The 13824-nt window shown below is 38.8% G+C and overlaps 1 protein-coding gene and 1 long non-coding RNA gene across 2 annotated transcripts in view; one reads left to right on the top strand and one right to left on the bottom strand.

The window, feature by feature from the left end:
* LOC116695607 (inactive N-acetylated-alpha-linked acidic dipeptidase-like protein 2) overlaps positions 1 to 13824 on the bottom strand; it is a 730805-nt gene that overhangs the window by 497222 nt on the left and 219759 nt on the right. Inside the window, exons 4-5 of the mRNA XM_032525998.1 lie at positions 8207 to 8375; positions 6003 to 6164 (exon numbers count right to left, since the gene is read on the bottom strand). Coding sequence (XP_032381889.1) covers positions 6003 to 6164; positions 8207 to 8375 — 331 coding nt within the window. The remainder of the gene's footprint in view (positions 1 to 6002; positions 6165 to 8206; positions 8376 to 13824) is intronic.
* Positions 3287 to 4269, top strand: LOC116695672 (uncharacterized). Its single transcript, XR_004333522.1, has 3 exons — positions 3287 to 3392; positions 4115 to 4120; positions 4256 to 4269. It is a non-coding gene; the product is annotated as an uncharacterized LOC116695672 (long non-coding RNA).

Here is a 13824-nt window from a genome sequence, read left to right as displayed (position 1 = left end):
AATAGTCATGAAAATAAAGGAAACTCACTAATTGAGAAGGTGTAACCAAACTTTTGGCACAGTACATCTTTAGGATTAACTGTATCATGTTAAGACATGTTAAGAAAAATTATTAATTTTTAGGACCCTGTAATGACTCCGAGGACGCCCTAAGGGCCCCGGACCCCCTGTTGAAGATCCCTGAGCTAGATCATTGGTTCTCAAACTATACGGTCCATTTACCACTGTGGAGCGCGAGCTCCCTCTAATATTACGTGGATGGAATCTCTGCTATATTGTATAAAAAAAAGAAAGAAAGAAAAACATAATACTATAGAAAAACATTTCAAATGAAAATAACTAAACTATGATCAGTAAAATATAATTTACTATAACTTCTTCTTTATCTTGCTACATAGTCATGTTCATGAATGTAGTGCGCATACATCCATAATTAGTTACAAGATTGGATAGTAAGCAGAGGTAAAATGAATGGTTCAAAAATACTGCAATCCTGGCTCCAAACAGAAACTATATATTAATTGCAATTATTTCGAGCAGCCTTGTTGAAACTATAGTAGATGAAAGTGAACCGAGTGCTAGTCACTACTTAAGAAGTCTCCACAGCACCTGCTAGCAGGAAACAATGCAAAACAGTAAGAAGATATTACCGGAGTTACCTCAAAGTTGGTTTCAGTTGGAGCAGGACGTAAGACTTACAGCTTAGCTGTGGCTGAAAACAGTCAACAATAATGTTATCAGGAATAAACCCGGCACATTGTGTAAAAATGTTTAAGAACCACTGAGCTAGATAAAGATTTTTTGTCACTCCAAGACATCATCCAGCCAGAATCAGTAGCAACGACAGCACCTGGCTTCAAAACAGCAGCTCAAGGAATACCCCTTAAAAACACTTAAAAAAAGCTCTGCACTTCCCTATAGCTGTAAGACGGAACTTATTACAGTAGTATAATTAGCAGGAGAGATAATAGACGGGCTAAGATACTAGCAGTGGGAAACCATCTTCTAGGGATTTGAACTTAATCCAGTTTCTCTGAAAGTAGCTTTGCATGCTTTACACTCCTCTTTGAAGTTTAAATTGAAAAAGAATTGGATTGGAAGTTTGTAGCTGAAAAAGTCTTCTGTGTTTGCCCTATTGAGGGAAAACAAACATTGGAGGTCCTTTGGCTGAGAAACAATGAAGAGTGGGAAACATAAAATAATTCAAACAAGCAAAAGTCATCTATCTGCGCCAAAGACAGTCTCTCACAACTCATGTTGAGTGTCATTTGTTGAATATGGAGTTACTCGGGAAGATAAAACAATTACTTAATCAATCCCGTATTGGGAATCCCACAAACCAAACAGCAATTCATTCACACCTAGATATTTTCCCTGTCTAGTGTCAAAGATTAGTCTCTATTTCTCTTAGGTCTTTCTTTGTCTTTATAGCTCCTTTAATGTGTCGATTTCACTTTCTCTACCAGAAGTGCTGTTAACTGAATGAAAGAGCCAACCCATTATAAGACTCAGGCTTGTTCATTCACTAGACCCTAAGCTATGGCAAAAGTTCTTGCATACCATTATTTGTCTTCTCCCACTTATATAAAACCAGACTACATTTCTGGGGACAAAGTGGGGCCATGACTGACAATATACCATTATCGGAGACTTCACAAGCTGGAAAATTCCTTATTAGCATCAGTTTTATGTAAAAAAAAAAGTCATGGAAATTGATACATAGAAGCACACACTATTCCCTACTTTTATTTTATTCACACATAAAGATATACTGGTAGATAATGTTTCAACCATCACTGAACTTATACGGTTACTATAGAGATGACATTTTTATATAAAGGTCTTTGCTAAAACCAGCAGCTATGGTATGGTGATACACTGCTGTCATGGTTTACAATGAATGGATGAATTCTATCAGAGAGCATGGTGGGAATTTTAAATAACATGTAAAAACTGGTAGCAATCAAAGTAGGTCGTAATTCCAAGAGACAGTTTGGTCACACCAAGACTAACCAGAAAAGAAGGGTCAATTTCCAGAGCAGGTTTTCTAATTTATACTTTTTATTGAAATTAGAATTTGTTCGTTAGAACATACTCCACACAGGCCTGGAATACACACACATGCTGACATGCTCAGGTCCTTACTCTGTACTTTGGCCCGTACGGGGACTTGAACCAGCAACCCTCCAGTTCCCGGACCCAACTTCCTACGGACTGAGCTACGGACTGCCACCCCAATTTTGTTATTGTTGAATTGTAGTTGTGGGACAGTTTGTGTTAACACTAACCGATTCCAAATGAAGCAAGAGAAGTGAGCATGAAGTTATACAGAGTGACAGGTTAATCACTGATTGGACAGTTTTAGTGACGTCATCCTGATATCAAACAGGGCTCAACAGTGTAAAAATCCCATTCATAAGGATTTTGGTTATTAGTCGTAATGTCTAAACCATCCACAGTAGACTTTCCATGAGCTACAAGTAAAACCCAGGTTTATGCTCCTGTAGAAGTCAGAGGTCTGTATAATATCAACTTTGTTTTAAGAAAAACATGGTCATTTGTTTATTTACGATGAGATGATGAGAATCACTCATCACCATCATGCGTAACAGCAACGTCTCTGAGTGGTGGAACTTGATGTTAGCCTGGAAATGTTTGCCCACAAAGGGTTATGGCGAGGTACTACCATTGAAGTCTATAATTGTTTCTGTACACAGCCTTGTATCTTTGCCTCTGTTGCCATATTCCAAATGTTATTATGTGCCAAATCAAGTGTTTTATGGTCACACTTCATCTCTAAGCTTGTTGGCCTGGTTCCTTAAAACGAGTCACAGGAGATTTAAAGAAAAAACTCAGAGAAGTCGGAAAATAGTATCCCCATCTGACTGTCTGAGAACCCCATTTGGGACTCTCCGGATGAAACAAAGTTTATGAAAGTGGCTGTGTGCTGCTCTTCATCCGAGGTGAAAACAGCAAACACTTCAGATCAGGCGTAAATCTTTCCATTGTTTGGCTCTACACTAATTTTAACTTCACCACCTCTGATAAAGTAAAGGAAACGACCTAAACACCAAGCTTTTCAGTGGGAAGTAGGCAGACAACCCCAAATATTAAATGAGTAAAATCCGGTGGAATTTCCGTCAGCAACGTCGTGCATAAAGACTAAAACAAAATTTAAATTTGGTTCCCGCCAATAATCAAAACTGGCCAGTGCAACCCCCCTATAAATAAATAAAGACATTTGCCCCATAAATTGATGCAGAAAAGGCACACATTGTTGCAGGAAAAATCACCAAAAAACAGAAAATTATGTGTTTGACGTACAACATTTTTATTTTGCTCAAAAGTAGAGATCTTAACCCCCCAAATGTTGAACTCAAAGTTATACCCTTGTGAAAGTCAGATAGTCTAGCACTTTGTGTGCAAATCCTTTACCCTGATCTCCACACACTTACTTCACACTGGTAGGAAATGATGCTACTGAAGGCAACTCACTATTGCAAATTGGTTGAATTTGATTTTGATCCACGCAATCTCGATTATTTAATTTATACTGCTTCACCAAAGTAATCATAAGGTCCAATGACCAAAGCCTTAACATGAACACTTGACTTGAACCGCTTGACTGAATGTGTCGGTTGAATCTCATCTCTAATAAGCTAATTTTATCATCTGGTTTGTGAACATGTTGCTTATTGTACAGTGAAGGTCAACTACAGGCCGCATTAGTTCAAGGGAAAAAAGATAATGAGGGGCTGTATCTACCTTATCTCCATCTCACAGATCCAACTGACACAGAGTAGTAGAGGTCACTGACTAATAAGAATATGAGTATATGAGTAAACTAAGGACTAGTCGTGTGTAAAAACAAATACCACGTCCTCCTCACTGATGGTTACGATATTATGCGTGGGTCTTTGGCAGTTATGGATGGGTGGATAGGGATGTTTCTGGCATGTTTATTATTGACATATAAATGTGAGAAAATAAATAATTAAAAGCGTGGAAAACTCAGAGAGGGAAACCATGGTGAAATGATTGTCTCAGTTCAGTGGTAAAGCCAGTTATCTCATACACCCAGTCGTCCCGTGATCCTTTGGAGCTTGGCTTGGAGAAGGCAGTGTTCGGGTTGAGAGGTTTGTATCAGTGTTAAAAAAAAAAAAAAGACAAAAGATTTGCTACCTGGTGGAGAGAACGTTATCGCTGGCTTCAGCACTGTCTCTCTACTATCTATGAGTCTTTGCCCTTTTTCAAGGGATATATCATTTTCTGGCCAAAGGCAACAAGTCAGACTTTTGATAATGGTGATCATAGACTTAGGGAGCATCAAACTATGATCCTCTTTCTCTATTTTCCTACCTTTCTGTCACCTTCTTTGAACATCCATTCAACTCAACTCATCACAACAATATTGCTTTGCTTTCCAACTCCTTTGTACAATCCTCTTTTCTTCTCCCATTTTGTTTTTCTCTATCCTTCTTTTAGTGCCTTCATCACTAGTATTAAGTTATTAGTCATTACTGTATAGACAAGATCAAGTCCACCATTTTCTGATCTGGCACCGCCAACATCAGATGAACAATATAAGAGTATGTGACTTCAAAAATACAGATCACTGTAAGACAATTCAATATCATTACTCTCTGGTCTGACACCTCTATGGTTAATGTCTGGTTAAGTTTGGCAACTTAGGTTGCTTTCACACCTACCTTGTTTGGGCTGGTGTGAAAGCTTATCCAAACTCTGGTGTGGATCAAACAAAGAAACTCTGGTCCACTTAAAAAGGGGGGTCTCAGTTTTCTTCTAAGTGAACTAAAGTTCAAAATGCAGGAAGTGATCCAAAAACAAGAATTCACTAGCCTTACTAGCCTGCCATTTTTCAACTTTGCACAGAATTTACAGACTTATATAATTTAAGGGAGGATATTTTTCAGATCCATAAGCTGTTCTGACTGAGTACACATCACTGCTCGTCTGTGTGATCATCTCTCTCTCTCCTTTACTCCCTGTCTGTCAGCTGTTCGTTTGCCTTCTTCTAAATTATTAGAAACTTTAAAGCAGAACCAGAAAATCTTTTGGATATTACGTCCAATAAACAAGCGACCGTCTCAGCCGTGTGACGTGTGTTTCCAGTGTTAGGTTCGTTTCACAGAGTTACAGAGTGAAAGCAAACTGAACCAAATGAAAAATGCAACAATGTTGCACCCCCAAATCGCACAGAGTCCACCAAACTATAGGTGTGAAACAGAAAAGGTCATGGTCATAACTAATAGAGGAGTCATTACATTCTACATTTTCAAACTTGTCTTGTGCCTGTTTTCTAGTCAACATGTCTCTGCAACCACTTGCAGCTCTCTCTTACTGAGAAGCCAGCGTGAGTTGAAGATGTTTTTTGAGTGAGTGGATCTGACAAGTCTTGTACAAAGTACTTGAAAGCATCTTACCAGAAAATGACTTTGGCAGAGGTTAAAGTCTCCTTTTAGAATACTTAAAGTAAAAGTCTTGAAGTATCTGATATTAAATTCACTTAATTATTAAAAGTAAAATAAAAACTAAATAAAAACTTTGAAAAGTAACTCTATTGTGGCATCCTTATATATTCAGGGTTTCAACACCTTCTTAAACATCAAGTTGGACATTAACACAAAGAAAAACAGAATTAAAATGTTTCCGACAAAGAATGTTTCACTCCAACGCAAAGTACATAAAACATTTCTTGCATGTAACGAGTGACGATGTTGCTTAGGGTAAATGTATCGGAGTAAAAGTATACATGGTATTTCGGATATGTAGTGGAGTAAAAAGTTCCAGAAATATAAATAACAAAGTAAAGTACAGATACGGGATTGTACTTAAGAACCATAATGAACCATAAACATTACAACACTGGACCTGACCAATGTCACCGGCTTTGACTGCCTTTTTTTCCACTTTGTGTCCACAACAAATGTGTAATTCTTTCAGTAAAACGTTTTTTTTATCAGTGCAACTTGGGAGCTTACCTATGAAGAGCGTCTATCTTTTCGGCTGTGATTCCCCTCAGCAGCTCCTCCAGCAGGTCTGAGCTGTCAGATGGAGGAACAGGTGGTTTCACTATAGGTGTGTGAGTGAACCAGCCAATCAGGAGACCCAGGACAAAAAGCCCCACCCCTGCCAGGGAGTACCTATGAAGAATGAGGTAGAGGTAAGAAATTAATCAAGAGATTAGCTCTAGGTAAAGAGAATAAGATGCTCTGGACCCTATTTTCCCATGGTGTCTGAGTGACTAATGTTAACAATATTCTTTCAACTGGTCCAGTATTGAGCGAGAACGCTGTAACTGGCAGCAGCAAACCAGGCTGCAACGTAATCTTAGGGCAAATGTGCGTTGTTAATTTTGTCCATTATGTGCTGTGTGAGTGCAGGCTCAGATTATTAAAGTGTCTGACATTATGGAAAGGATCCCTACAAAGATAGACATTTTTGTTAAAGGTATAATCCTTTTTCTTTAACTAGAAACAGCTCAGAAATTGCTACCATCAAACCTAGCATGTATAGAGCCATCTTATTTTTACATGTACATGGGTAAGTTAAGGGTTTATTTCAACCAAACCAGAGTGTTGATCGTTGAAACAGTGGAAAATAAACCAAAACGAATTTTGATTTCATTTCTGTCAAATTTGAATGTGTATTTTATGATCATAAAATTATCGTTTATTTAAATAGAGTCTGTTGGGTTTGGCAAAAGTGATTTTTCAACAAAAAGGATCTTACCTATTTAATTGACCCAATAACTTTGATTCAATTCAATATACTGTATTGTCCCATTGGAGAAACTTTTATTGGACTCCGGCGCTGACAACTTTAACTACACTTATAATTAAGATCAATAAATGGAAACAATAAGGCTGAAATGATGAATAGGAAAAATAAAAACAAGAAAAATTAAAAAAGTGCTAATCAATGAGCCCCAGGGTACATATGATATTATCACACAACCCGTACGACCTCAATAAGTATTATTGTTTAACATTCTGGTTGATGTGATGATGATGATGATGATGATGATGATGATGATGACAATATATACTTTATTAATCCCGCAAGGGGAAATAACAATGTAGGCCTTAGTACAGACTGCTCATTGATTGGCTGAAGGGAGAGGTTTTCAGTCCTCACCTTCACAGCAGACTGTACCAGAGGGAGTTAACATTTTAGCTGAGCAGAGAAATTACCAAACCAGGCCGATATGCCGTAGGCCTAACCTAAGAATGCTCTCCAACACAGCCTGATAAAGTAAAAACTTTATTTTCTGATTCACACCAAACACCCTAGCAGTGAAAACATGTCGATGGCGTAAGCGATCACAATGCATAGCAGCGTAGCACAGCTATTTTTTTTTCCGCACCCATGTTATCTAATCTGTCCGTTCATACCAGGCGCATAGCGTCCGTGTCGGACCGCTCGCTGCAGCGATGGTTTTGGTGTCTCCTCTATTTCTTGACGCAAGCGTATGTGTCAAGTCAGGCAGGTAATCATATACAGGAAGACCACAGTGCAGCCAGATACGTTTTGAAATAAAACTCCTAGGTTCATGGTGACTTTGGCAGGATGAGACCTTTATACAGTAGCCACAGCCGAGCTGACGAGCGCAAATGTGACGTCATGAGAGCGCCCCTAATTGTTTATACTCCCGCATGGTGGTCGCAACACTAGTTGCAGTCTTCTCTTGAACAGAGGTGGCGCTAATGAGCAAAGGCTACTGACTTTTCTATTTCTACAGACATTAAGAAGAAGAAAAAGGTAAACAATGGCAGAACTGGGAGCAGCATTGACGTCAATGCTTCTGTCAGTTTGAGAGTCCTGGCATCCAGTTGTCTGCAAACTTGTCCATGCTTCTTGTTTCCACGTTATTGCTCGCGCACTCGAATCCTGGTACGCTAGCGAGATCTACGTCATTTTGACATCACATTCCCGCCCATCACCTCTGCTTCTGCCTTAAGTCTGCGTTAAACACTAACATTGTAGCTTGTTTTGCTCGGTTTCTCCGCAGTGGTCTTGCATAATACTGGACCCATTTCAAAGATTTCATTAAATTACCCTTTAATATTTTTTGTTGGAATAATGTCAGTTGTGTTTCCTGTAGCAGATCACTGAAACACATACTAGTTGTGTGTATGACATACCTGCAGCAGGACATTTCTGACTTGAGTTATACAACGGTTACCTGAGCAGGAAGCAGTGGAGCCGTCGTTGGCCTTTATGGCCCGGAGCCCTGGTGAAGTGGGAGATGTAGTTGGGATCTTCTTGGAGACGTTCAAATCGTCCATGTGGTGAAACTGAGACAGACGGCTGGATGGGTTCTATCAACTCAGGGTCAGGGTCAGGGACAGGGTCTGAAAGTGATATCACTGACAAATAAGAAATATTTTGCTAATCCACCTATGTTAAAAAATGAATAACATCAAGTATATTATAGGTCACATTGACTAAATTACATTTTGAGTTGGTTACTGGTAACTTACTGACAACAATGCTGAAAACTGTAAATGGGATATGAAATAAAAATGTAATGCTCAGTTTTGAAACGATCAGCCCAGTTGCTTGAGAAGGAATTTTCAAGTATAGAAAACCACTACTGATACAGAATTCCAAGCACAATTTAAAACAGAGTCCTTCAAAGCTGAGGAAGTCTAGCTTTAGGGTACTTATGAAGTTTCTCTTCTTGGCAGCTGCTGCCAGTGGTAAACTTCTCACATTAAAAGCAGTATTTTTTTCACAGTGACGGGTTGTTTCAAATTATGTGTAAGAGTTCTGTGCAAAACACATTTTAAGATCATCAAAAGCACGAGACAGAAACTCGTTTTGGCATGCAAGAAACTATCTGCCAAATTCAAGCTAAAACACTGAATCATATTATAAGCATGTTTATGTCATACATGCATCAGAAATACACAAATGATGAATCAAGGATGAGAAGTATTTGTATAATTACATTAAAGAAGAATTCCAGTCAATTGTAACATGTATCTCTGTTTGGAGTGCTGTCAGTAGAGAGAAAAATGAAACCAATTGGTGCTGTCTACACCTTGTTATCCTCCTGCTAGAGTTAGCACCCAACATGCTTAAACTGGGCAAGTTTTAAACTTGATTTTAGCCTCCAAACATGTTCAAAATTTCATTACAAGTTCCTATCCATGTGCAGTGATTCCTTCCGAGTGCACACAGCGAATTTGACTGCAGTAGATGTGACAGAAAGGCATGTTTTGTGTTCTTCACCGGAAATAAACAAAGGTATGTGCACTGGCTGATATTTGCATAACTTTTATGTCTTCCTGTCACATAAACTGCAGTTCAATTTGCTTTGTTCACTTGGAAGGAATAACTGCACATGGATAGGCACTTCCAATGACATTTCGAGCATGTTCAGAGGTTAAAAACAAGTTTAAAACTTGCCCTGTTTAACCCTTGTATGGTATTGGGGTCAATTTGACCCATTTCAAATTTTTACAAGAAGAAAAATGGTACAAGTTACATTTTTTTCTACCTGAAAATCAACATCCTTAACTTGTTTTCTGTGATAAACATGTATTCCTGACTCAATTCAGAACATCATTCTGGATATGACACTATGACACTTGTTTTTTCCATAGTGGATTTTTAACATGAATTATAACCTTATGACAAAAGACTAACCCCACTTCCATTTTTAATTGTGTTCTAGTAGAGACTGATTACATTCCCTAAACATATGTTATCTCAACTGTTTGAAATTGAGATAAAGACAATATTTGGAAATAAATTACGAAGTAAAATTTTAATTCAGCATTGTTTTTTCAAAAAACCCCAAATAAGTCACGGGTCAATTTGACCCGAGGGACACGAGAGGGTCCCGTAATTGAAGACAATACAAGGGTTAAGCCTGTTGGGTGTTAACTCTAGCAGGAGGATAACACGATGTAGGCAGCACCTATTGGTTTCCTATTTCCGCTACTCTCAGACCTCCTAATTTACAAACGACAGAGATACACGTTAAAGTTGACCGAAATTCTCCTTTAAGGTACATGTCATGAGTCATGACATACACAACATAAATTAAAACCAGCTCCCAAACTGTATTTGTTTGACTGTTGAATGAGCTATAGTGATCTCATTAATGTGGAAAAATGTTTCATAAATAATTCAAAAACTCATCCTGTTAATTATTCTGACATCAATCAGACAGTATTTATGCACATTTAATTAAAAAGATTAGGCAGATAATTATTTTAACCCACTAACACCTTAAGCCTTAAACGTCAGGTCTTTGGCCGAAAATCTTTTTGGTAACACATGACAACATAATTATTATAAAATGACATCTGTCATTAACATAAAGGAGTCAGTGTCTTTTCAGTGCATTGTCTGAGATGTCTTCGTCATGACAACTTGATATTAACCTAGACAACATAACCTGTCATAAATATGTCATGAAAGGCCCAATTGTCAAACTTTATTAAACTTTATGTGTCATTACATTAAAATGTCAATAAGAGGTTGGTTTTTACATTGGCTGTCATGAGAGCACTATAATTGTGTCATGAATATTTTTCCTTGAACTCACTTAAAGTAAAACAATTTGAATCCGTCATGAAGTTTAATTCTTTATCAAATGTTTATATAACGTGTCATTAATAATTTCCATTTCAATTCCAGTGAAACCATTTGGACTTGTCATTAGGATGTCTTACAAGTTATAAGACCAGTTTGATCAGAGTGGAAGCAGTACCAAGGTAATTTAATGAATTTTGAACAGATAACATTAGCTTTTCTACAGCATCTTTCTAAAGTATTCACTAACTGCAGTTAGCCGCCATTAGATAGCTATTGTATTCAGTAAATAAACTCCTGTTCTCACTCTCCAACAACACGAAGTGAGACAGGTTCTCAAAGCAGTGAATCCCAGGAGGGCTGCTGGCCATGATGGGGTACCTGGGAAGCATGTTATAATGAACTCTCTGCTGTCTTTACCACCACCTTCAACTTATCTCTTGCTCAGGCCACTGTCCTCTCCTTTCTGAAATCAGCAACTATCATCCCCAAGAAATCGGCATCAAACAGCCTAGCAGACTACTGACCCGTGGCCCTTACCCCTTTCATAATGAAGTGCTTTGAGAGACTGGTACTCAAACATGTACAAGCCAGTCTCCCTCACTCTTTGGATAATTACCAGTTTGCATACAGGCCTACAGATGATGCCTCTCCATGCTGCCCTGAGCCACCTCGAACAGAGAAAAGCTACGTCAGGATGCTCTTCGTGGATGTAAGTGCTGTTTAAATATCTCATGTGTTATGATGCATATTTAATGCAAAATTCATAGTAAATTTAATTTTTATATTTATGGTCTCATGCACTCAATAAATAGGAAATGTGTTTAATGTAAAAGCACTGTAGATGTAATAGTTAAAGATTTAAGTTTAAAGATTTTGTTTTTCTCAGAAAGGAAGTTCCCTGTTATGGTTTCCTGTTGTGGGTTGGGGTTTTTGTTTGGGGTTATTTTCCCATTTGGCCTTCCCGGTGTTTTTGTCCCGGTTTTCTCCCTAGTCTGGTGTCATAGATTCTGTCTTATGTTTCCCTGTGTGTGTTTGTTATGCTTTCTGCTTTATTTTGGTAGTCAACTTCCTGTCTTGTCCTGTCTTGTCTAGTCTAGCTTTACTTTGTTTGTCTGATTGTCCAGCCCCGCCCTAATGTGATTCACCTGTTGTCTCATCTGTTCCCTATTGCCTCATTACCTCATGTATTTAACCCCAGTGTTTCCTTTGCCTCTTGTTAGATCCTTTTGTTCTCCAGCGTGTCGTCACCTCTCCTCTGTTCCAGCTCCAGTAAGACTTCCCCGTGATATTTTTGCCTGTTTACCTTCCCCTGTGAGTTTCCAGCCCTTGTGCTTCGGTTTTTGGTTTTTCTCTGGCTCCCTGTGTTTTGACGTTTTTTGGTATCTGTTGCTGCTGTGTTTTCCCCCAATAAACCCTTTTTGCCTTCCACCTGCTACACTGCGTTTGGGTCCTCCTTCCGCCCCCATCACAACAGTTTCCGCTACAACGGAATTTGATATTGGACCCAGCGAAGTCTAGCGTTGGCGCATGTTACAGTGCTCTGCCAGTTAAGTTTGCGTTACACTGGCCAAGGCGAACCGTAAAGCACTTTCAAGGATTTACAGAACTCTTTTCAGGACAAGCAGCCAACGAGGTATTGTCTTACATGTGAAGCTTTATTTGTATTCATGCCAAGTGCAATGTGTACCTTTTGTTTACTTACGTAATGTTTAATTTATTTGACGTGCTTAGTATGTTCATTCATATAGTTCTCACAGCGTGACGTGGATGCATTAACCTAAGGAAAGAATCAAGCAATAAACGCCCATTCCAAACAACCAACCTGTGTCTGTCTTTTATACAATCATCCCCATCATCCTGATACACAAACTGCTGACCCTTGGCATTCACCCACCAACCTGCAGCTGGATGAGAGTTTTTGTCAAATTGCCCAGAGACTGTCAGAATTAGCCCCCACCTTTCCTTCACCATTCTACACACTGGCTGACCTAAGGGCTGTGTGCTGAGCCCTCTCCTCTATTCACTGTACGCGTTTGACTGTTTACCAACATTTCCCACCAAATCTATCAATTTGGCAGATGACACTACCGTGGTAGGACTTATAACGGGCGGGAAGAGTCCGCCTATAAACAGGAAGTGCAGAATCTGTTTGAGTGGGGCTCTGCCAATAACCTCATCCAAAAAAAAAAAAGACTTTAGAAAACATAACACACACACAACCTCTCTTCATAAATGGTGAGCGTGTGGAGAGCGTTCATTCATTCAAATTGCTGCGCATCCATGTCACAAACTGTTTCTCATGTTGAACTAACACCACACCAGTTGTTAAAAAAGCAAAGCAGCGGCTTCATTTCGTGAGGATACTTAGGTAAAACAACATGAATGCAAAGCTGCTGGTGTCCTTTTACAGATCCACCATTGAGTGCATCCTTTTATACTGCATCTCTGTGTGTTCCGCTGCAGACAAAAAGGCTCTGCAGAAAATTATCAAGATTGCAGGAAATATTGTTTGCCCCCTTCCCTCCCTGTCAGATGCAGATTGCAGTAAGCCACACTCTCTCAAGAGCCAAGAACATCATCAAGGACAAAAGTCATCCTGGCCACCACCTATTTATAGGTCTATACAATCCAGCACCACCAGATTTAAAAATAGCTTCTTCCCAAATGCAATAGTTTCCCTAAACAAATATAGTTAGACATACCCAATCATTCACTGTCACCTCATACACTTCAATGCTTGCACTTACCTAATCATTGCTTTTTTACAGTTTTTATTCTCTTTTATATGTCCTGTAAAGGTTATTTATTGTATTTTATGCACCCAGTGGAGTATTGTTCCTAATTTTGCTGTATTGACAAGAAAGGCATTCAAATTCAAATTACAAAATGATCAAGTCAGCTCCTTCTAACTTCAGTTTAATGAGCAAGAATAGAGTGAATAAGGAAGGAGGTGTAGTCGCCATTTTCTTTGACTCATTCCAATGCACGCAAATATATTATGGAAATTTTGCATCTTTGAATATGTGCCTTCAGATGAGGTCCTCCCCTCAACCTATAGTATATTTCTAAATATCTGCAGGCCACCTAAATACTGTGCAACTGTCTTCAATGACTTTACTGAACTGCTGTCTATAATCTGTATTAACTTTGACTGAACAATTTTTGCTGGTGATTTTAACATTTTAACAACTCCCAGGAGAGAGGGACCAAAGGACTGTGTTGTGTTTTTGAGAACTATGGACTGACTCAGCA

Source organism: Etheostoma spectabile, chromosome 9, assembly GCF_008692095.1.
Source record: "Etheostoma spectabile isolate EspeVRDwgs_2016 chromosome 9, UIUC_Espe_1.0, whole genome shotgun sequence".
Classification (NCBI taxonomy): domain Eukaryota; kingdom Metazoa; phylum Chordata; class Actinopteri; order Perciformes; family Percidae; genus Etheostoma; species Etheostoma spectabile.
Note: the sequence above shows the minus strand (reverse complement) of the source record. Positions and strands in the feature narration are given on the sequence as shown.